The 25362-nt window shown below is 36.1% G+C and overlaps 1 protein-coding gene across 4 annotated transcripts in view; it reads left to right on the forward strand.

The window, feature by feature from the left end:
* PIGK (phosphatidylinositol glycan anchor biosynthesis class K) overlaps window positions 1-25362 on the forward strand; it is a 144076-nt gene that overhangs the window by 13296 nt on the left and 105418 nt on the right. For all 4 annotated transcript variants that reach the window (XR_008715849.1, XM_055585435.1, XM_055585433.1 and 1 more), the window contains exons 4-6: window positions 19928-20063; window positions 21850-21961; window positions 23920-24016. Coding sequence is in view for 3 of the 4 variants with exons in the window: in XM_055585435.1 (XP_055441410.1) it covers window positions 19928-20063; window positions 21850-21961; window positions 23920-24016 (345 nt within the window). In the remaining variant the exon portion in view is untranslated. The remainder of the gene's footprint in view (window positions 1-19927; window positions 20064-21849; window positions 21962-23919; window positions 24017-25362) is intronic.

The following is a 25362-nucleotide window of genomic DNA, read 5'->3' on the forward strand; positions in this document are numbered from 1 at the left end:
GGAAAAGGAGTACGCCAAGGCTGTATATTGTCACCCTGCTTATTTAACTTAAATGCAGAGTACATCATGAGAAACGCTGGGCTGGAGGAAGCACAAGCTGGAATCAAGATTGCCGGGAGAAATACCAATAACCTCAGATATGCAGATGACACCACCCTTATGGCAGAAAGTGAAGAAGAACTAAAGAGCCTCTTAATGAAAGTGAAAGAGGAGAGTGAAAAAGTTGGCTTAAAGCTCAACATTCAGAAAACGAAGATCATGGCATCTGGTCCCATCACTTCATGGCAAATAGATGGGGAAACAGTGGCTGACTTTTATTTTTTTGGGCTCCAGAATCACTGTGGATGGTGATTGCAGCCATGAAATGAAAAGTTGCTTACTCCTTGGAAGGCAAGTTATGACCAACCTAGATAGCATATTGAAAAGCAGAGCCATTACTTTGCCAACAAAGGTCTGACTAGTCAAGGCTATGGTTTTTCCAGTGGTCATGTATGGATGTGAGAGTTGGACTGTGAAGAAAGCTGAGCGCCGAAGAATTGATGCTTTTGAATTGTGGTGTTGGAGAAGACTCTTGAGAGTCTTTTGGACTGCAAGGAGATCCAACCAGTCCATCCTAAAGGAGGTCAGTCCTGGGTGTTCACTGAAAGGACTGCTGTTGAAGCTGAAACTCCAATATTTTGGCTACCTGATGCAAAGAGCTGACTCATTTGAAAAGACCCTGATTTGGGGAAAGATTGAAGGCAGGAGGAGAAGGGGATGACAGAGGATGAGATGGTTGAATGGCTTCACCGATGCAATGGACATGAGTTTGGGTAGACTCCGGGAGTTGGTGATGGACAGGGAGGCCTGGCATGCTGCGGTTCATGGGGTCGCAAAGAATCGGACATGATTGAGTGACTGAACTGAACTGAACTGAAGGTTTAAATGATTTGTTTAAAGTTTTAGAAGAGTTTAAGCTTTAGATGGACATCTTAGAAACAGAGTATAACCATGGCGTGTATTTTATATATTAGGTTTTTCCCAAGGTTTCTGAAGAATTTTCTTATTCTTGTTTCGTGCTTTCCTCTCTATATCTTTGATTATGAAGTCTTTGTTGGGGAATGAATTTGAGATTTAAATAGTTGATGATTTGAACTATTTGTTGCTTAGCAAACAGAGATCAATGGAATAGATTCTGTTTGACTTTTAACCTATTATGGTGAATATTCTTCTTCCTGATGACTTATTCCTGCTTTACTTCTACCTGGATTAAGAGCAAAAATACAATTATAAGTAAATTTTAGTCAGAAAGTAATATGCTATTATGAAATGATAGTCTGGAAACTTAAAATCATTAAGAGCAGTTTTCAGTTTTAATGCTGGAATTTCAAAATACTGTTTGAATTTATTTTATACTTTAATGAACATTTTCAAGTTAAAGCAGTATAATCCTATGTATCCTGAGAAAAATGACCGGTCACTGCATTGAATAAAAATTGAGTATAACTGTATGTTGTTTACACTGTTTGCTTTTTTAAAGGAGCATTTTACATTGTCTTTTAATGCAAAATATTTGCATTTAGCTTTTCCATATACTTCAGTAAGAAACTAGTTCATGTCAGAAATCATTTCCCAAAACATATGATTTTGTGATTCAGAGATGATTGCCCTTTATTGTGGAAGTTCACATCAATTCCTTAGATCCTGTTTGAAATATCACATTAGTTGTATCAGTACTCTTGTTCTGATTTCTCTTTGATTTTCTGTCTGTATTTCACTTACTCTGATTGTACTGAGATATTCTCTCTGCCTGGAATAGTTGTCTATATACTTCTGGCTCACTGCTAACAAAACCTGGCTGTGATTATGAATCACTTATGGTACTTGTTGAAAATACTGATTCTTCAGCTTCACCCCTGGAGAGTCTAATTCACAAAATCTGAAGTGAGTCTTAGACATCAATTTTATATGTGGTTCTGTGCACAACCAAGTTAGAAAGCACGGCTGTAGCTTTTACCTGACCTTCCAAATTGACTTTAATACTTCTTCAAAAAAGCTTTTCCTGACCTTCTTTGCTTTCATAGTATCCTTTATATGTACTTTGATTATAACATGGTTACACTAATTATAGTATGTCTCCCTTATTAGATTATTAACTCTTTGAAGGGAACAAGGATTATATTTTATTTCACTTTGTACTTATAGCATCCAGCACAGTGCCTGGATAGTAGGTGCTCAGTAGATGTTGGATAAATTAACTTGTGACTGGGAAATACTTTACCCAGTTCAGCTGAGTTCAGTTCAGTCGCTCAGTTTTGTCTGACTCTTTGCGACCCCATGGACTGCAGCACGCCAGGCCTCCCTGTCTATCACCAACTCCTGGAGTTTGCTCAAACTCATGTCCATTGAGTTGGTGATGCCATCCAACCATCTCATCCTCTGTTGTCTTCTTCTCCTGCCTTCAGTCTTTCCCAGTATCAGGGTCTTTTCAAATGAGTCAGTTCTTTGCACCAGGTGGCCAAAGTATTAACCAGTTAGGCAAAGCAAACACAAGTTCGTACTTGAAAAGTAAGAACATTTCTATCTTCTAAAGTGTTCATCTAGTTTTTAGCAAATTTCTGTGTTATAAAAGACTTTTTAACACATAGGTTGTCAGAATTTTATAATACTATATCAAAATATTGATTCAGAGAGGGAATTTAATGGTTATGGGGGAAAACAAAACGACGTGCCCACAAGATCTTCATAATTGCCCTCCAACTTGTCTATTACCCTGTTCACATTTAAGTCCCAGGGTTCAGCTGTCTTGCACTTTGTGGCCGTGCTTTCTGTAACCTTACCCACCCACAGAGAGTTTGTTTTTCTTTGCTTGGTTTTAGCTTCCTGAAATATTTCACTATTTTTAGGAAATTCTGTGTCCTAAATTAATAGTTTTGGACTAAATCTCTGTTTTGCTACCTCCAGTATACTTTATATGCTTAAGATGAGGAAGAGAAAAGGAGTTAAGCAGAGGTTAGGTTCTAAAGTCAGTATGTGAAGCAAAAATGGAGCCATTTATTCTTACAAGTTTCTTAAGTAGCACATAAAGTACAACATAGCATTATCTTTCATCAAGTCTAACACAGCCAGTTTTAGAGCAACGCTAGAACAAAAATACTGTGTTCTTTTTCTTTGATGGAACATTTGATGAAGTGGTTTACTTTGGATTAAAGGACATATTATATGAAAAATATCCATATCTTTTTTAACACTAGAATCGTGATGCTCGTGCTGTGAGAGGCACAAGAGAATTGAGACTGACTGAGAGAATGTAGAATCATAGCTCCCATCTCATCTCATGTTGACTTTGGGAAATAAATGCTTGAGTAATTAGGTGGATGAAATCTGTCTCTCCTTTTATTTTTTGGCTCAATGCATAAGAATTAAGTTTATGGAGTTAAATGTGTATATAATTATTTAGCTCTACCACAAGCTGGGTGGATATGAGTTTTTATAACAATCTCTATCTTATAAATAATTTCTATAGTTAAATCCTGTAGCTTTTCTTTTTTAAAAATTCATCTTTTTATTGATGTAGAGTTGATTTGCAGTGTTGTATTAATTTCAGCTGTATAGAACAGTGATTCAGTGATGGTCCAGTAGCTATTCTGATACTTTTTTCCCCCTTACTCTGTATTTTAATAACTATATGAGATTAATAGTCCTAATATAAAAGCTTTATTCTCTCCTTATCCATAAATTCTTGTAAAACAAAGTACCAGTCCTTTATTCTGGAACTCAAGGCCTTTGTAGTCTGTCTATATCTAATATTCTGATCATTTCAGTTTTTTATGCTTCCTTCTTGTAAGTCTCTGTATTGGTGTCTGTCATTGCCTTATACTTGTTCTTTCGTCTATAGTTTTTTTCCTTCTTCCCTCCTTTCAGATTTTCATGTGTCCAAATTCACTTCATACATTCCCTAAAGCTTTCTTGGTCCTTCTTGTATAAATATTATTTTAATATTTCTGTCAAGGCACTTTTTTGTATGTATTGATCTTATTTCTTCAAGGCAGTTTCTGATACTATTTGTTGTATTGCAATACATTCTTTAGTATATTGTGCAAAGTTGAATGAATGAATGGATAGTATACTAAAGGCCCCTAGTTAAGTGGAATTTAATTGGTCTGGGATAGAAAGGAACTATTTATGAATATTGCTTGCTTATAGTTGTTTAAGATCTTGATTCAAAAACTCTTCTGAGCTAAAAGTGCTCTGTAGTGGATTTTATAACTATTCCCTGAGTCCTACTTTTGTGATCCATGGGTAGGATGATCTCACCAAGGGGTCTTCAGATTCATTTCCTTCTATCAGATTAACTTCAACTTATTCTCTATCTTCTTACTGTTTAAGTTCTTCAGGATGCACTTTTTTATTTTTGGTCGGTTGTCCTTTTTAACTTCTTTCTCACATAATATTAGAATTATAAATGTGAATTCCGATAATGTTGTAAATTAAAAAAGAAAAAAAATCACTTACTGCCTATTATTGTGGTTTTTAAAATCAGGTTGGTAACATAGCTTTTGACTAACAATTCTTTAGGTTGCTGTGAATTAGATCTTATACGTAAGAGGGTATTGTGTGAGGTGGAGCATTAATAAGATACTTCAGGAATTTTCTTGTATATTTTTTCATTAAAATAATATGGAGAAGGCCATAGATACAGTTCTTTGGCGATGCTTGTGGCTTTCCAATAAGGTCAGCCAAAATGGACCTCTATTTTTGGCCTCCTTTTTCACCGCCCTGCAGCATATATTCACTATCCACCATAATTCAGATACTGTGATAGGCATTTTATAATGAATTATTTCATCTATCTCTTGAGACCTTTATGGGAGAACTCCCTAGCTGCCATTTTCATATTAAAAATTGTTATTCAGAATGGTTAAATGACTTGCTTAAGGTCCATTAAAGGTACCATTAAATAATAAAACCAGAATTTGAATTCAGGTGTTGTGATTTTATGACTGGAGCATTTCTATTATTTCACAGCTGTCTCTTCCCTAAGAAATTACAACAGATAATATTTAGGTAACATTTACAATTAGAGAATTCTTTTAATAACATGATCTAATTTTATTCTTATGACAGTCCTGTAGAGGTTGGTATAATTATGAACAAGGATCATTTAATACCTTATTTAATTAGAAATGTATATCTACATGTTGAATGTAGTGCTTATGAGAATCATTCATATTAATTGAGGAATATAATGAATGCCTCTCCTGTTTTCTCATTTTTTAATTTTTTCCATAGCTTTTACTGTTGTCTGAGTCTTCATTATTTCATGTTTCGTGTACTTCATGCCTCTGTACTTCAGCAGCTTTGTAGCTGTTTATTCCTTGTTTCTAGCGTCTTTCGCCCTCCAACTCATCCTACACACAGCTGTTAGAATTATCTTTCTCAGATATTGCTTTCATCTTTTAACTCCCACGATCAGCAACCTGCAGTGACTGTTGTTTCTCTAAAAAATTACATAAATTTCAACCAGCCTTCAGTCTTTACTGCTTTGTTAATAATAACTTACTACGTTCATCTGTTGATTTGTTCTTTGTCTACTACATAATACTTATTAACTCCTATTTCTATTTTTTTTTAACCATTCATCCTTCTTAGAACACTTAGAATATCCTCGTGCTGTCCTTTCCTACCCATAAAACTTTCTTTCTTTGTGTCGCTATATAGAATTTTGTACAGGGAGGTCACTGAGTGATATTTTTTTAAACCATTACCATTAATTTATAAACCTTTCTCAATAATAAATATATATTTAAAATTTTATTCTACTACTATTTTTATTTTATAATTTTGCCTCATTTTTTGTGAACAAAAGGACTAAAAAGTAGTAAAATGCTTTGTAAATAATTTGTAATATATTATTGTAGTTATTGTCAAGATAATATTAACTTGTACTTTTGAGTGTTCTGCTTCTTGTCTTGTGTCATTTCCCAACAGTTTTTTTCTCATATTTTGCAAAAATATAAATCATAATGTTTGAATATAGATCCTTATGTATTCTGAGCAGTCTTCTTGTTTTATTCTCACGTTGGCAGCTGATCTATCTACCGCTCCATGTGATGTTCTTGATGAAGTACATAATATCTTGAATAGGTAAACATTTAGAATAGTTAAGAAGCCAAAATGTGCTCTGAGGAGAACAGTGACGGTGGTAAAGGAACATTTGGCCACTACTGTCATGCTCTTACGTTTAGATAAGATCCATTTGTAAGACTAAGAAGACCATTAAGGGTTTTATGGAGCAAAGGGGAAATTTCTTTATTGATTTCTAAACAGATAGGAGTACTGGTATGGACCGCTGAAATGAGAGATGCTTTTCTTGATCAATACCACAGTGTCTTCATTCCTGACACTATCTTCATATCTGGTAACTTGATTTCCTTGACTTTGTTCCTGTTTGGAACTGTCTTGGCTATTCTTGGGTCTTGTTCTTCCATATTAAATTTACAATCAGCTTGTCAAGTTCTTAAAACCCTGTTGGGATTTTGATTTGCATTACAGTAGATTAATTTAAAGAGAGTGGACTTACTTATGGTACTAAATCATTCGATTTATGAAAAGGTATGTTTTCATTTAATTATATGTTTAATGGCTTTCAACTATGCCTCATAATTTTGAATTTTTAGTTTTTGGTAGAATTTTTAGTTGTCAGTTTTTTTCTTTTTTTGGTTGATTCTGTAAGTGGTATCCTTTACAAATAATTTTCTTACTTTTGTTGTGCTTGCAACACAAACAAGCAAGTGGATTGGAAAAATTAATATTCTTAAAATGTCTGTGCTACCCAAGTGTCTATACTGCCCAGTACAATCCCTATCAAAATTCCAATGGCATTTTTCACAGAAATAGGAAAAACAACCCTAAAGTTTGTATAAAACCTTAAAAGACCCTGAATAGTCAAAGCAGTCTTGAGAAAGAAGAACAAACTAGGGGCATCACACTCCCTGATTTCAAACTATATTATAAAACTGTAGTAATCAAAGTAGTATGAAAGTGTTAGCTACTTAGTTGTGTCTGACTCCTTGTGACCCCATGGACTGTGGCCCACCAGGCTTCTCTGTCCATGGAATTCTCCAGGCTAAAATACTGGATTGGGTTGCCATTTCCTTCTCCAGGGGATCTTCCAGACTCAGGGGTCAAACCTGGGTCTCCTATGTTGCAAGCAGATTCTTTATCATCTAAGACATCAGGGAACCACAGCAGTATAGAATTGGTATAAAAACAGTTCCATAGACCAATGGAACAGAATAGGGAGCCCAGAAATAAATTCATGCATGTATGATTAGTTAATTTATGGCAAAGAAGCTAAAAATAGGGGCTGGTGCACTGGGACGACCCAGAGGGATGGTATGGGGAGGGAAGAGGGAGGAGGGTTCAGGATGGGGAACACATGTATACCTGTGGTGGATTCATTTCGATATATGGCAAAACCAATACAATATTGTAAAGTTAAAAAATAAAATTTAAAAAATAATAATAATAAGCATTAAACTATACACACACACACACACACACACAAAATATACAATGGAGAAAGAGCAGTCTCTTCAATAAATGGTGCTGGAAAAACTAAACAACTACATATAAAAAACTGAAATTAGAACATTTTTTCACACCATATAGAAAAATAAAATGGATTAAAGACTTGAATGTAAGACCTGAAACCATTAAACTCCTAAAGGAATACACTGGCAGTAAGCTCTTTGATGACAGTCGTAGTAATGAATTTTTGGGGGTTTGACTCCAAAAGCAAAAATCAACAAGTGAGTCTACATCAAACTAAAAGTACAGGAAAGGGAACCATCCACAATGAAAAGGCAGTCTACTGAATGGGAGAAAATATTTGCAAATCACATATCTGATAAGGGGTTAATGATCAAAATATATAAAGCACTCATAAACTGAATGGGCTTCCCAGGCAGCACTAGTGGTAAAGAACCTGCCTCTCATTGCAGGAGACATAAGAACTGTGGGTTCTATCCCTGGGTCAGGAAGATCCCCTGGAGGAGGACATGGCAACCCACCCCAGTATTCTTGCGTGGAAAATCCCATGGACAGAGGAGCCCTGAGGGCTACAGTCAAGGGTTGCAAAGAGTTGGACATGACTGAAGTGACTTAGCACGCACCCATAAACTGAATAGTAAAAAAAGAATCCAATCAAAAAATGAGCAGAGGGGACTTCTCTGGTGGTCAGTAGTTAAGAATCTGCCTGCCAATGCAGGGGATATGGGTTCAATCCCCATTCCAGGAAGATTTCGCATGCCATGGGCAACTGAGCCCCATGCCACAACTCCTGAAGGCTTCATGTTCTAGGGCCTGTGCTCCTTAACGAGAGAAGCCACTACAATGAGAAGCCCACACACCTTGACTAGAGATTAGCCCCTGCTTTCCACAACTGGAGAAAGCCCACGCACAGCAACAAAGACCCAGTGCAGCCAAAATAAATAAATAAATCATGAAAATTTTAAAAATGAGAAGATCTGAACAGACATTTTCCAAAGAAGATATAATGAAAATGAGTTAGCTGCTCAGTCGTATCCGACTTTTTGTGACCCCATGGACTGTAACCCACCAGGCTCCTCTGTCCATGGAATTCTCCAGGCAAGAATACTGGAGAGAGTAGCCACTTCCTCCTCCAGGGGATCTTTCTGACACAGGGATCAAACCCGAGTGTCCTGCATTGCAGGATGATTCTTTACCATTTGAGCCACCATATACTGACGGCTAGTGGGTACATGAACAGGTGCTTAACGTCACTAAGCATCAGGGAAATACAAACAAAAACCCCAGTGAGATATTACTGCAAATAATCTAGAGATGATATAAAGTATAGAGAGAGTGTTGATGTGTAGGTTATATGCAAATACCAAAGCATTTTATATATAGAATGTGAACATCTGTGGATTTTAGTAATTTTAGTAATCACAGGGATTCCTGGAACCAACCCCTTCCCAGCCAACCAAGGGACAACTGTATTGGGGAAGCAATAAAAGGAGCCTGATGCATTTGATATCATATGATTTTGGGTAGGTGCTAGGTTGTTCTGAGAAGTAGGAGGGAAGAAAGACAACTGGTGTGGTGGAATACACACTAATTTACTTCTCTTCCTACCTTCTTTCTTTTTCCCTTTCCTTCTTCCTCCCTCCCCTTTTCAACCGGCAGATATGTATTGAGAGCATATGGTGTTTCGAATACACTTGCCAATTTTTGTAATTTCAACTGATGTGGAGATACAGGGAGAGAAAAGGGCAGAGAAGGAAACTATAATTTCCATGGAAAACCTAAGTGTTTGACTGGTGGCAGTGGGAGTGACCTCAAAATAAGTCAGACTCAACTCGACATTTCGCCAGGGAAAGTGGTGATAATAATAAGTATTTCTAAGAAATTTGTGAGGAATTTCTAGTGGAAATTTGATAGAAATAATGTTGTAATTCTGTCACGGTATATCTGACTCAGGAGGTGTTAAAAAGGATAAGTGAAATTAACATTTGTGAACATAATTTAATTTCTTTGGAGAAAAGATATTTCACAGAGTTCTATATTAATGGTTTCCAAGAATTCGGCCTTAGCTTGAGTGGGAGATAAGTCAGTCAAAGGTAACCTGACGTTAAATCCTTACACCTACCCATTAACTTATATTTAATTATATCCATCTCCAAGGCTTCAAATCATGAAATTGAGATGTTATTCTAGAAAGTAAAGCCCATATTGGTCAGAAATTAATTTACCTAAACTGTTTTTCCCCACCATATTGGAAGCAAAGACAATCAAATAAGATCATATAAGGGAGCTTGTTCTACAAATATATTTTCGGATTTATTCTGGATAAGTAAAAGCTAACTTAATATTCTGTAGTTCTTCTATCTATATTGTTATATTTAATAAAAATAGATACTAAAATATTAACTTTGATCTACTGATAAAGATTTTTAGTAGATTGCACTTACTCAAGAAAGTAGTTTAGATATTGTCCCCCCCCCCCCATTTTGTTGTTTAATTAGATGTTTAGCTCTTGCACTAGGTTTTTATAAACTGATGAACACTGACAAATTATTTGCCCCCAAAACTATAACCACATATTATAAGATAATGTAGATATATGGTCAAACTCACATTGATACACATCACCATTTGATCAATTATATAATAATTATCAAGTATCCAAGTGAGTATACAACTCAAAAGTCATATAAAAATTAGGTGTCTGTTCAGTTCACTAACAGAAACCCACTTCTTGTTTTGAAAGGGAGTTTGGGAAGAGAAGGAAAAAAGCACACTTCAAGCAAAGATAATAGCTGGTGAACAACTTCTAGTAGGTGTAGAAAAATGATAAGAGCTTTAAAAATGTTATGACTAAAATTTTTAGCTACAATAACAAAACATCTTTACCTTTAAAAAATACTTACTAATTAAAGAGCATATTCTTTATATTCTGCACAAGATAAAGGCAAGATCTTTCTGGAAATATTTAATAGCCTTTTCCATTCCTTTTTAGGCTTTTCCTGTTGTGGCACACAAAAGTGCAAACATTAAATTAATTGTATAGCTTTTTTGCTTGGAGGTGTTTAAAGATATACTTCTTTGTACAGTGTAGGTTTTCAAAATGCAGATTTTTCATAACAGCACAAATGAGATTTATGGGACGATATTCAATAACATCACATGACTTGTGGGCATCCCTGGTGGCTCAGTGGTAAAGAATCCACCTGCCAAAGCAGGAGACACAGGTTCCATCGCTAAGTTGGGAAGATCTCCTGGAGAAAGAAATAGCAACCCACTAAGTATTCTTGCCAGGGAAATCCCATGGACAGAGGAGCCTGGTGAGCTATAGTGTATGAGGTTTCAAAGAGTTGGACATGACTTAGTGACTAAACAACAATGACATATGACTTGATAAAAAATTAACAAAAATCAATGGTCATGTAAACCTGATGTATACTTTTATGAATGTGGGCAGATGTAAGTGTACCATGAGCAAGCAAATAACTGTATAGGCCCTGCTTTCAGTAAGAAATGACTGAAGGAGTAAATCACATAAGATCTAGAATGTTCCTGGGGTTTTAGTTCTATATATAACACTAAAAAATATAAAATGTTATACTGCATATTTTGGTACCTAAACTTTCTAAATTTCTTATGTATTGAAAAGATTCTGATATGGGAATAGATCAAAGAAGACATAACTCAGTATTGTATGATTTCAGGAACTGGGAGGAGTGATAAATTTGAAATGCTGGACAGCAAGAGTCTTTTGTTAAGTGTCCAAATAGGTTCATTGTAACCTAACAGCAAGGATATTAAACCAGTTAATCCTAAAGAAAATCAACTCTGAATATTCATTGGAAAGACCAATACTGGAACTGAAGCTGCAAGACTTTAGCCACCTGATGCGAAGAGCTCATCTTTGGAAAAGACCTTGATTCTGGGAAAGATTGAGGGCAAGAGAAGAAGGGGGTGACAGAGGATGAGATGGTTGGATGGCATGACCAGCTCAATGGACATGAGTTTGAGCAAACTCCAGGAGATATAGTGAAGGACAGGGAAGCCTGGCATGCTGCAGTGCATGGGGTCACAAAAAGTTGGACGTAACTTAGTGACTGAACAATAACAATAGCAACCTAGGCATGGAGGCTCTGTCAAACATACAACCTGGTAAAACTGCTTTTCGGTACTCCTATACATGATACATTAGACTTACTCACTGAACCAACTTCTTGGCTAATGTGTGCAACAAATTAGGTCCTATCTGAAGTTCTACTGCCAAGACAGCATCAGACACCTCAGTTCTGTTGACCACTGAAGTCTTTGCAGCACAGATACGTTTGAGAGTGATATTCTCTAAATACAGAAATTGCTTGATGTTACAAGCTCCATGCTGCTTTTGTTTTCTGATCTACATCTTCAGGTTTCATTCTACCTTCTTGCTAGGGCAGCAAACAGTGGAGCTCTTCCAAGACTTGCCATACAGTGAGCATCTGTACAATAACCATATTCTTCATAAAACTTGATTTTCCGAAGACTTAACTGGTCATCAGCAATATGGTTGGATGGTACATTTTCATCAAAAGGACAGTCAGGAGCATGGATACCTTCTTTTCCATAAGAGCAGTGCTGCACATTGCTTCACATACTCTTATTAATACTGTGTGGTAATCCACATTTCTTCAGTTTCCCCATAATTTTGTTCATAATTTTGGTTGGATTGTGTAATAAGAAAAATCATATGTTTGTATGTGACTTCCGTGGGAGTTGGACATTTCATGCAAGACATTAATTTAGTCAAAAAATAAACATTAGGGCTGTGAAAGAATTAAATACAGAAATGATGTAAAGTAACTTGAGTTGGAAAATGCTTTGTGGATTCAATTCAGCACTTCTGGGTCCAGGGAACTGCTCTTACTCAGCTTCTTGATGGAGTGGTAATACATTTCTATAGCTTTCTTGTCCTCATAAAGGTCATGCTGTGCTTGGCAGTAAGCTTCACTCACCTTCAGAAACTCCGTAAATGTGTGATGACAGAAAGGGGTACATTTACTCATTGAAAACTGTGGCCTAGTCTTACCGTGGTATCGCAGTGGCAGCGACACAGGCAGCTGTGGCTGTGCCGCAGGGCGGAGGCGGCGCAGGCGTTGACAGAGGCAGCGGGCGGATGTTGGGTTTTGGAAAAAAGTTGAAATCAGAATGTTCCATTCCCTGAGTATTCATTGTCAGATTTTATTGTAATTAAAGATTTTGGAAAGATTTTTGCAGGTTTTTTTTTTTTTTTTTTAAAGGTGAAAACAGACTTAAAAATTTGTAACTCTAAAATGAAAAGGTTTGTTTATTTAAAAGTTTAAAAATGTTTGTATTAAATTTTAAACCATAAATTTCATTGAGCCATGAAAAATGGAAATACTGAAATGAGAGTCATATGAGGGAAGTGTGTGCGTGCCTGCTAAGTCGCTTCAGTTATGTCCGACTCTTTGTGACCCCATGGACTGTAGCCCGACAGACTCCTCTGTCCATGTAATTCTCCAGGCAGGAATACTGGAGTGGGTTGCCATGCCCTTCCTCAGGAGATCTTCCCGACCCAGGGATCGAACTCATGTCTCTTATATCTCCTACACTGGCAGGCGGATTCTTTACCAATAGTGCCATCTGGAAGCCCATGAGGAACATGATGTCCCCTTAATATTTGTTGATGTGAGTATAGAAATTATTAGAGGTTTTGGCTCTGCTCACTCTAAGGCAACATATTCCATTCTGCCAAAGAATGTAGTAGTAGTGGGTGGAACATATGCGGGCTCTGAAATTAAATCTTGTATCTTCTCCTTATCAGTTATGCAGCTTTGGGCAAGTGATCTGCCCTCACTAAATTTCCTTACCTTTAGAATGAAGACAAAAATAGTCTTCACAAGATTGTTGTGATATAGTAAGAATTAAGTATCTGAAAAGACTGCAGCACAGTGCCTATCACACTGTAAACTCAACAGATACTTGTTTCCATCATCCTGTTCCTTTACCTTGTTTCCGTTTTCCCATACCTTCTGATCTTATTTTTTCATAATCTTATTCCAATATGGAATCCAAATTTGACAGTTTGGGTAAAATAGTGTTTGTATAGTTTAATATGGAATGGTTAAATCATGTCAGTTAACATCATTCAGTTCACTTCAGTTCAGTCGCTCAGTCGTGTCCAACTCCACGACCCCATGCAATGCAGCACGCCAGCCTCCCTGTCCATCACCAGCTCCCGGAGTTCACTAAAACTCACGTCTATCGAGTCGGTGATGCCATCCAGCCATCTCATCCTCTGTTGTCCCCTTCTCCTCCTGCCCCTAATCCCTCCCAGCATCAGAATCTTTCCAATGAGTCAACTCTTCGCATGAGGTGGCCAAAGTACTGGAGTTTCAGCTTCAACATTAGTCCTTCCAGTGAACACCCAGGACTGATCTCCTTTAGGATGGACGTTGCAGTCCAAGTGCTTTAAAATTGTTGAATTATTTTTAATTGATATTTACTATTACCTTCTAGTTAATTAGCCTTTCATTTTGTCTGCCCTAGTCTCCATTTTATATTTTTCCTCTTTAATTTTTGTCCTAGTTGACTTTTATGATCAAAGTGAAGAACAGGAATGGTGGTAACTCCTCACCATCAGTGTAGTGTGTCTATATTTTATCCTTTGTAAAAAATATTTTAAAAAAACTGATAAAACTGATAACTTCAGAAGAAACATAGCCATCCAAGTCTTCTTAATGAATAACTAAACTTATTTCTTAAGAATATCTTTCTTAGTGCTCAGAGAAAATAAGAGGATTTTTAAATTTACTTGCTATTTGTGAAGAGATATGTACCAGAGAAGGCTTATTAATGATGTTTGCAAATATTTTTCTGGCAAAATGTGCAATCTAGGCATTGTGGTTAAGTCCTAGGAAACTGTTTATAGCATTCTAATGAGGTTACATATAGACTTTTAAAGAAAGGAAAGCAACGCTTATGAGCAGAAACTCAGAGACTTAAGAGATTTGAGGATCCCCTGTGATCCTCAAATCTCCAGCTGCTGTAATTTTGGCTACTGTCTAGAATAGGATGGTGATATTATTGAAGATAAGCTTAGCCTAGCTCTGGTTGCTAAAGATGCTCTAAGGTAGTATTATCTGATTAGTTATATGGATATAGTATGTATAGCAATTTTCAATGAATTGTTTAAAAACACTTTTACCAATATGGTAATCTATTTAAATATCATTTAGTGAAAAAATGTTATTATGGTAGTAGCAGCCTGTTATAAATGAAAAGGTGTGCTTTTTGAGGCTTTGTACTCTAATTGTCTAGAGCAGTGAAAATTTTTTATCTATGTAAAATTTATTTTTGTACCCATTGGTTGCTGCTTCCTGACTGGGCCAAGGATGAATGTCAGAGGGGAGGGTAAAGAATGACTGAGCAGCCCTGATGCAGGGCTTACCTGTTCCTTCAGTGGTGTTGTTTAGTCAGAGTCGTGTCCGACTCTTCTGTGACCCCCTGGACTGCAGCCGGCCAGACTCCTCTGTCCATGGGATTTCCCAGGCAAGAATACTAGAGTGGGTTGCCATTTCCTTCTCCACGGAATTTTCCTGACCCAGGGATCAAACCCACGTCTCCTGCATTGGGAGGCAGGTTCTTTACCACTAAGCCACCAGAGAAGCCCTCCTTTAATGTTAGGCAAATGTAATTATGGGAAATGGGAAAGTATTTGTTTTGAATTGTTTTCCTCTCACACATTTCTAGAATTGGGTTTCATGCCTTGTTTTTGGAGAGGTTTTAAAATTTTATTTTCATATTGATCTTTAAAATCTGTTTCAGCATGATCATGATTCTGTTAGATCAGACAACAAATAGTGGCAAGGGAATAAAATACTATCCCTTTATTTATTTATTTATTAATCTGTAAAGGAAAGAAGTTATGCTTCACTAATATTTATTATATATATTTAAAGTAGTGAATACATATGACTAACAGATTAGTAGATACATATATGGGTGTGTCCTCCAATGTTTTTTTTTTTTTAACTGACAAGAGGAAATGTATGATTTAAACAGTATGAAAACTATGTATATAAGTAAGCACTGTATTTGTTTCAAACCCAGTTTGAACTTTATACAATTTCAATGCTTCTCTTTTCTTTTGGTTTTGTATTGAGAGAAGGCCATGTTACCCTATGCTTGTGTGATGTAGGTTCTGCAGGACCTTAATAAAGTGAGAGAATTGAGTCATAACACATGGTAGTATAGGATTTCCAGAGTGTAAGAATATCATATTCTTCTATCAATTGGACGTATTTGGGGGATTTTTATCTTAATTTTAGTAAGGTAACAAAGCAACTTGCTATCATTATTTATAGGAATGTAGTAGCGTGTTTTCAATGTAGATTTTTTTTTTTGGTCTTGATTCTAGCAGTGATTGTTTAACACGTTCACAGTGAAGACTTAAATAACTGCTATGATGCTAGCCTGATACTCAGTGAAAAAGACACTTTAAGGAGACAACAAGTTAGATCTTATGATAACTGTTGTTCAAAGACTGTTTGTTGGCAAAGACTTAGTTAAATATCAGATCTGATTATTCTGAACAGTAAACAGAGCCTAGAAGTTATGAATTGCATTTTGTGCAAATACTTTTGTGAGCAGATGTTTTCTATATCATCAAATTATATTGTAGTGTGGAATGTCAAAATACAGGAAAAAATTAAATGTAGAACCAGGCCTGAAGTTATCTCTTTCTTCTTTTAACTATATGAGCAATCATTTGAAGTGAAGTGAGGTTGCTTCGTTGTGTCTTGACTCTTTGCAACCCCATGGACTGTAGCTTGCCAGGCTCCTCTGTCCATGGGATTTTCCAGGCAAGAATACTTGAGTGGGTTGCCATTTCCTTCTCCAGGGGATCTTCTCGACCCAGGGATTGAACCTGGGTCTCCCGCACTGCAGGCAGACTCTTTACCGAGCCACCAGGGAAGCCAGCAGTCATTTAGTTTTAGTAAAATAGTATCATCCTTCAAATAGAGCTAGTGTTCTTAGAGTATTATTAGTTTGGTAGATTTGTTAGAATCTAATTTATAATTTTGTGTTTATTTGTAGTTTTATAAACCTAAGAAAGTATATTAAAAAGCAAAGAACGTCACTTTGCTGACAAAGCTCCATATAGTTAAAGCTTTGGTTTTTCCAGTAGTCATATATGGATGTGAACCTTAAAGAAGGCTGAGTGCCGAAGAATTGATGCTTTTGAACTGTGATGCTGAAGAAGACTCTTGAGAGTCCCTTGGACTACAAGGAGATCAGAGCAGTCAATCCTAAAGGAAATCAGCCCTGAATATAATGAATATTGGAAGGATTGCTGCTGAAGCTGAAGCTCCAATACTTTGGCCACCTGATACCAAGAGCTGACTCATTGGAAAAGACCCTGATGCTGGGAAAGATTGAAGACAAAAGGAGAAGAGGGCGGCAGAGGATGAGATGGTTGGATGGCATCACTGACTCAATGGACATGAATTTGAGCAAACTATGGGAGATATTGAAGCACAGGGAAACCTGGTGTGTTGCAGTCCATGAGGTTGCAAAGGCATGACTTAGTGACTGACAATAACAACAGCAAATAATTTTATAAGAAATATAAACCTAAGGAGTTTAGTTTCATTATGTATTTAAGTATCATATATATAAATGGAGGCTTCCCAGGTGGCGCTAGTGGTAAAGAACTCGCCTGCCAATGCAGGAGACATGAGAGATGAGGGTTCTATCCCTGAGTTGGGAAGATCCCCTGGAAAAGGAAATGGCAACCCACTCCACTATTCTTGCCTGGAGAACTCCATGGACAGAGGAGCCTGGTGGGCTACAGTTCATGGGGTTGCAGAGAGTCAGACACACTTTCATATATAAATGATTTGACACTTGGACCAAGTCAGATTTTTTTCTACCAGACAAGAGTTCTGAACATTTCTTAACTTTTAGAAACAATGCATTAGAATATATGGTTGAATTTGTAAACTTTTGAAATTCAGTCTATTTTCTGTCTGGTTTTTCATATATTATCTCCAGATACCATGATTTTTTATGATATATTGATTATGTTAGCCAAAGGTTATAGTACTTACACTGAAGCTCAAAATTATCTATCAGAAAAGTGTTGATTGAATTTATAATTTTATGCTAAAGTGACTACTTCTTTATGAAATTGACATTTAATTTCAAGGAATGAAATTAACCTTCAACCGAAAACATGGCCTAAAGGAATAATCTTATTTTTGTATTGAGATTTATAGGTCAGTTCATTTTTGTTTAATAGTGGTTTTATAACAAAAAAGATATGATTGTTAATAACTTAATATAAATCATTTTAAGTTATTAAAATGAAAAGATATTTTCCATTTTAAGAGCAATAACTTTAACCATTTTGTGAGAATGAATCAGTAACAGCTGAAGATCTGATCTTTGAATGTGGCAGGGTTGGAACCCTTTCAAAATAGAAAAGCCAGTTTTTAAGAAAAATCACAATGTTTCAGTTCTAAACTTTAGTGTATTTGGAACATGTGCAGAAGAACATTTTCCTCTTGCTGTCTCCTGCCAGACTAATTATGTATGCCACATTAATTTTTCCCTTATGTTTGGGAAGCTCAAGTATATGGTAGAATAAAGGGTTGCCTGATTCATCTTCACTTGTTTTAATGGTAAGATCAAGATGAGAAGCATTTAAGAGAGACATTGTAATTTTCTCTCAAAGAAAATGTACACAAAAAATGAAAATGTTTCATTCACTCAGTGAGTGTTTCTTGAATGTCTGCTATATGCCAGGCTCTATTCCTAAGCCTAAGTGGTACAGTCAGTGAAGGACAGAAAAAGTCCCTGCCCTCAGAGAAGTGCTCATATTCTAATAGGGGTGGTGATGGGAAATGATTTCAGATTTGTAAATGACCTGTATAAAAGAAAACATGTAGTGAGAACAGAGTACTTTAGCTGAGATTGGAATGATAGGAAGATTTGGAAGGAAAGAAGTCTAAATTTGATCAATAGCCCCTGAATTGGAAAAGGCTTGGCATATTCCTGAACAGTTTGGAAGGAGCATAGTGAACATGGGTGTTAGGGGTGAAGTTAGAGACAGAGAGAGAGAGAGAGATACAGAGACCACATTAAGCCTTGCAGACCATGTAAGGAGTTTCTGTTTTCCTCTGATTATCATGGGGAATCCTTGAAAGACTTTAAGTGAGAAAGTTTAATGATTTGACTTGTTTAAGGAAGGTCTCTCTGGTGGCTCTAAGGAGAACGAACCATAGGAGGATGGGAGTGGAAGCAGGCAGCCAGATGGGAGCTATTCCAGCATCTAGTCCAGCATCATCTAGAGATGATGGTGGCTGATGTCAGGGGGATGGAGTGGAGCCAGTGAAGAATGATCGCACTGGAGATGTGTTCCTGTGGTACAGAGATTGCACTTGCTGATGGATTGTATGTTTTCATACTCAAGCATTTGAGATTCTGAAAAGTAAAATTTTTGGACTATCACAGTTTAACTCTGTAAGTCTTAAGAGTGTCAGATATTACTAACATTAAAAGCAATGTTTGGGGAGGACTGCTGCTAAGTCGCTTCAGTCGTGTCCGACTCTGTGCGACCCCATAGATAGAAGCCCACTAGGCTCCCCCTGTCCCTGGGATTCTCCAGGCAAGAACACTGGAGTGGGTTGCCATTTCCTTCTCCATTGCATGAAAGCGAAAAGTGAAAGTGAAGTCGCTCAGTGGTGCCCGACTCTTAGCGACCCCACGGACTGCAGCCTGCCAGGCTCCTCCGTCCATGGGATTTTCCAGGCAAGAGTACTGGAGTGGGTGCCATTGCCTTCAGTGTAGCTCTTTCATCTTAGCTTCCTTTTGCTACATTGCATAAAGTATACTGTATTGGAAAAAAAATTAAGTTAGTAACTCCCAGTTCTGTGGATAAGTTCATGCCAGATTGTTCTGATTTTTTTTCTTTAAAACTTACACTACATAGGGACATATTAAAAAAATTTTTTTAATACAAGCACTTTTAAATATGTGCTCAATAATTGTTTTGGGTTATTTTTAATAAAGAATGAAAATAATTGCCACATGATATAAATAAAATATGGGCTTTCCAGGTGGTGCTAGTGATAAAGAACCCTCCTGCCAATACAGGAGACATAAGAGACATGGATTCCATCCCTGGGTCAGGAAGATCCCCTGGAGGGGAGGGCATGGCAACCCACTCCAGTATTCCTGCCTGGAGAATCCCATGGACAGAGGAAACTGGCGGGCTACAGTCCATAGGGTCGCAAAGAGCTGGACACTACTGAAGTGACTTGGCACATAAATAAAGTATATCTTTTTAACTTTTTGGTTTTATTGAAATGGTATATTTACTAAAATTTTCTTTTCCTAGCCACATTGTTCTGATGCTTGCAGATGATATGGCATGCAACCCTAGAAATCCTAAACCAGCTACAGTGTATAGTCACAAGAATATGGAACTGAATGTGTATGGAGATGATGTAGAAGTGGATTATAGAAGTTATGAGGTAAAATGTTTAATGTGGCAACATTTTGAAATGTAGCTTTCACTTTTAAGCTCGAACATAGTGGTAGAATAAAATAATCTTATTGTTTTTCTTTAAACTTTGTACGGTTTTCACTGTAGCCTTGACAATCTGCAGTTTCTGGAGTTCATATTAAGGAAACAATATATGAGTAAAAGTATCACAGCATGAAAATTTCATATATGTATCTAGGATAGAACAACTTTATCTTGGCTTCTGTATTATTTTATTGAGGGTTAATGTATCAACTTCCTTTTATAGTAAGTGTATTCTTTGTTTTTCATATTTGATCTAAAATTTCAAGTTTTATATTTTCAGTAAATATATTAATTATGGAAATATTAAAATGACTGATACTACTTAAAGGTAACCACTTTTAATATGCCTCCAGTGTTTTTATGCACATATGATTAAAAATATATTAAAAAAAAATGGCACTGTGCTATATTTTCTGCCTTTGAAACTTTACTTTAAATTTAATAGATTGTATGTTTAACATTTCAAGTCTTTCTTGATGAAGTCTTCTTCAGTAATCCTTCCCCTTTTACTAAGCCTACCAAAAGTAAGACACACTTTCCCATGTTCCCAGACCTGTTTTGAAGAAATTAGTATCTTTTCCCAGGCTGTAAGTTCCTTAAGGACATGTATCTTCCGTGTCTTATACCTAGTGAATTCTTACAGTCTTCTGAAGGCACTCAGAAATGTTTGTTCAACACTTAAATGTTTGTGAATGTTGGACTTTTTCTGTTTCTTTTTTTTTGTCATTGTAAAATGTAGACCAAGTACTTCCCTTCTTTGTTAGCCAACAAGAAGTCCTGTTTAAAAAAACACCATTTTGGTGTCTTCTGGGAAAATGTAAACCAAACAACTTATACATACACCCACAGACACACACACATAGACACTTAGGTACTCACCTAGGGAAGAGTTGAACAAGAAAGCTGGGTTGATTTTCAGCTTTTTAAATTTAGATCTGTGTAATATAACTTGAAATTAGCATTATATTTCCAAGAACTTAAATATCTTTCAAAGCATCCTGGAGATGCAGAAATTCCCGGTTGGAAAATCTGGCTTGCGGTGTTTTTTTACATAATAAAGTTACCTCTAATGAAATTTAAGTAACAAAATGCATTTAGGAATTAAAGATGCATAATTTGGGGGTTATTTATGGATCTATCCTTATGGTTTTATTTTTATGATTTATTAAAGACCTTTTTGTTGTTGATCTAGAATTGACTAAGTAGTTATATGTATTAATTGCAATACTTATAATATTGTTGAATTTTTTTATATTTCTGTATTTTATATCTTCCCAAAGAATTGCCTGTGAAGACAGATTAATAATCTGTTTTCAGTTTTTGGCAATACTTTGTATAGCATTCAACTCTGGGAGTTGGTGATGAACAGGGAGGCCTGGCGTGCTGCGATTCATGGGGTCTCCAAGAGTCGGACACGACTGAGCGACTGATCTGATCTGATCTGATCTGTATAGCATTTGACCTTTTAAAGTTTATAATCGGCTTAGTTTTCCCCAAACTAGTTTTTTGTTGGTTTTTAGTATTTTGTAAAGAATGGAAACAAAGTTACTTTGAGGTGTATATTTAAATAAATATATTTCAATTGACTTATATTTCTCTTTTTAAGTTTTATTTTTAATTTATGCTGAGTAATACATAGAGAAAGAAGAAGGGATGTTTTTAAAAGTAGGAAAACAATTGATAGGTTTACTCAAGTTCTATTTCATCTGATTTCTCATTTTTTTCCTCAGGTAACTGTGGAGAATTTTTTACGGGTGTTAACTGGGAGGATTCCATCTAGCACGCCTCGGTCAAAACGTCTTCTTTCTGATGATCGGAGCAATATTCTTATTTATATGACAGGTAATTTTCAATTTAGATATTTAATGATAGAATATGCTGACTCTTTTTCAGAAAGGAATTTGCATGGAAAGAAATTATTAAATTATTTAAATTATTTTTGGATAAAATAGTTTGTTATGAAGTTCTCTTTTCTCATAATGTATAACAACTTGAAGTGATATTTGAAAGCAGTGTATTACTTATCAGCTGATGATAAAACAGGGGTAGAATGATTTTTAGATTTCATACAGCAGGAGAGTGACTCTTACTTAGTGGTTTACTTTTCTTTATCATGGTGCATTTATTTATAACTTTAAAAATTCAGTCAATTTATAAACTTTATAAATTAACCCAGCGGAGTTAATGAAGTCAGGAAACTTCATTTTCATCTACCTGACATGTACAAGAAATTTGCACTCCTCTGTGGCAAATAGGATGAAGTATAGTCTTGTAGCTTGGCTTTATTTGATGCACTAAACAAAAGGTTTTATTTATATTTCCTCCCTCATTAGACACAACGCTATAGCAGGGCACTCACCACTCTAGTCAGACACTTAGTGCAGTGCATAACCTGTAAGTCATATATGATAGCCCTGAAAATTGGTACCGAAATCTTTAGGTTGTGAGAATGAAATCAATTAATATACACAATGATTAAGAATATTGTGTGGTATATAGTAATCCTCAATAAATAATACCTATTGCCATTTTTTATCATTATATTAGCATAATTACAAGCCTTCCTATTACATAGGCTGGCAAACTTTTTCTGAGTCTGTTGGTACTCTTTCAGGATAACTGCAAGTATGGGAGAAATTCCAGTGTTAAAGATTGAACTGGCAAACCATGGCCCATGGAAGGGCTACCTGTTTACGAAATAAAGTTTTATTAGAACACAGTTGCATCTATTTGTTTTATGTATTCTCAAAATATATAAATTTGTTTTAAATATTGTCAAAATATATGGCAGAGTCCAGTAGTTGCAGCAGAGACCAAATGGCTCACAAGCCTAAAACATTTACTACTTGGCTGTTTACAGAAAAAGTTTAGGTGCTGATTTAGGTGCTGATTTTCAGGGCTATCGTATATGACTTACGGGTTGTGCGCTGCACTAAGTGTCCGACTAGAGTGGTGAGTGCCCTGATATAGAGTTGTGGGAGGAAATTCCCTCTAATGAGGGAGGAAATATTTTTTATCCCACAAAGACATATACTAACCACTGTTACGCTCATAGGACTGCTTATATTCTGAGGGGGCACGGAAATAGATTTTTCTACTTTGATAGGCAGTGGGAAGTACCTTTTAAAATTGGCACAAAGGGCCTATATTGGCATGCTAATGATGGTCTTACTCACACATTTCTTACTTAACAGCTGAGGAAACTGTGGCATAGAAAGGTTACTTGCCTAAGGAAACACAGTCATTAAGTAGTAAAGCTAACGTTTGTACCCAGGCAGAGAGCATGGCTCTCTCATGCATTTTGAATGTCATGATCTTTTGGTCAGCTCTCATAGTACAGTGGCTGACGGTTATAAAAACATAATTTTTTAGGTAAAAACTGCATTTCCTAGAGTTACAACATTTCAAGTATACACTGTGAACAGTGCTAGCTTACTAAGGGACTAGTTAGTGTCTTCAACTCCTTTCTCACCAAAAGTGTTTGCCTGGTATTTGAGAAATGTTCATCCATGGAAACTCATTTCTGACATAATAATGGAGCCAGTGAAAAAGTATAAATATGCTTTTATAAAACTGAATGATAAGAAAGCTCTTAAATGTATACCTACTATATTTTACACAGTCTATCATTTATCTGTTTAATTGGTATAGTAGAAAAATTAATTACTTTTAACCCTAGAATATACAATAACAAGTGATATTAAAATATTGCCATGAATGAAGTGAATGTTAATATCTAGATGTTTGCAGTTTGCATTTAAAAAAAATGTCTGTTTGATCTTTCTGACCCTTCCTATAAGGACATGGTGGAAATGGTTTCTTGAAATTTCAAGATTCTGAAGAAATTACCAACATAGAACTTGCAGATGCTTTTGAACAAATGTGGCAGAAAAGACGGTAATAAATGACTACTTTTCATAAGATAAATTAGTACCTAATTTTTCCATGGTTAGTAGATTTACAAATCTTATGAGATTTAAACTTATTTTTATGTTACTTCTTCTAACTTTAGATTTACATTTGTTGTTTCTATTGAACTGAATTATATTTTCTTTTTTAGCAGTTACACATTATAGCAGTAGTTTTATTATATTTTACAGAAGTATGAACTGAATTCTTTTTAAAGGAAAAATTTATATTTCTTAAAGAGCATGGAAAAAGTTCACCTTTTAAGATCTTATCTCTTGTTATTTCTCATCCTTTTTGGAGAAAATAAGATTCCTAATAACCAAGTGCCCCATTATTTAGGGGGCTTGTGAACATACATTTATTTCTTATCTTGTATTTATTCTTGCTTTTTGCACATTCTTGAACTCTTCATGTGATAGCAATATATTATTTCTTCTTTGGAAAAAATGCTGAAATTAGTATTAGTATAAAATTTGTAGCAGCTCACATTAACAATGATATATTATTAGTAATCTGTGGTAAGCACTCTTTTAGTTGAAAGTTGTCATATGGACTTAAGTGAATTTAAATTAGCAGTTGAACATACAGATGGCTAATAAGCACGTGAAAAAATCCCCATTATCACTAAATATTAGAGAATTGCAGATCAAAACTACAATGAGATACCACCTCAACACCAGTCAGAATGGCCATCATCAAAAAATCTATAAACCATAAATGCTGGAGAGGATGTGGAGAAAAGGGAACCCTCTTGCACTGTTGGTAGGAACCTGAATGGATACAGTCATTACGGAGAACAGTATGGAGATTTCGTAAAAACTGGGAACAAAACTACCATTTGACCGATCCCATTACTGGGCATGTACCCTGAGAAAACTACAATTCTAAATTCCTGGGTCGGGATTCCTGGGTTGGGAAGATCTGCGGGAGAAGGGATAGGCTACCTACTCCAGTATTCTTCGGCTTCCCTTGTGGCTCAGCAAAGAATCCGCCTGCAATGTGGGAGACCTGGGTTCAATCCCTGGGTTGGGAGATCCCTTGGAGAAGGGAAAGGCTATCCACTCCAGTATTCTGGCCTGGAGAATTCCATGGACTGTATAGTCTATGGGCTTGCAAAGAGTCAGGTATGACTGAGCGACTTTTACTTACCCCAGTGTTCATTGCAGCACTGTTTACAACAGCCAGGACATGGTAGCAACCTAAATATCCATCAACAAATGAATGGATAAAGAAGCTGTGGTATATATATGTATATATATACATACATACAATGGAATATTAGTCATAAAAAGGAACAGATATGAGTGAGTTCTAGTGAGGTGGATGAACTTAAA

This window comes from Bubalus kerabau, chromosome 6 (genome assembly GCF_029407905.1).
Source record: "Bubalus kerabau isolate K-KA32 ecotype Philippines breed swamp buffalo chromosome 6, PCC_UOA_SB_1v2, whole genome shotgun sequence".
Classification (NCBI taxonomy): domain Eukaryota; kingdom Metazoa; phylum Chordata; class Mammalia; order Artiodactyla; family Bovidae; genus Bubalus; species Bubalus kerabau.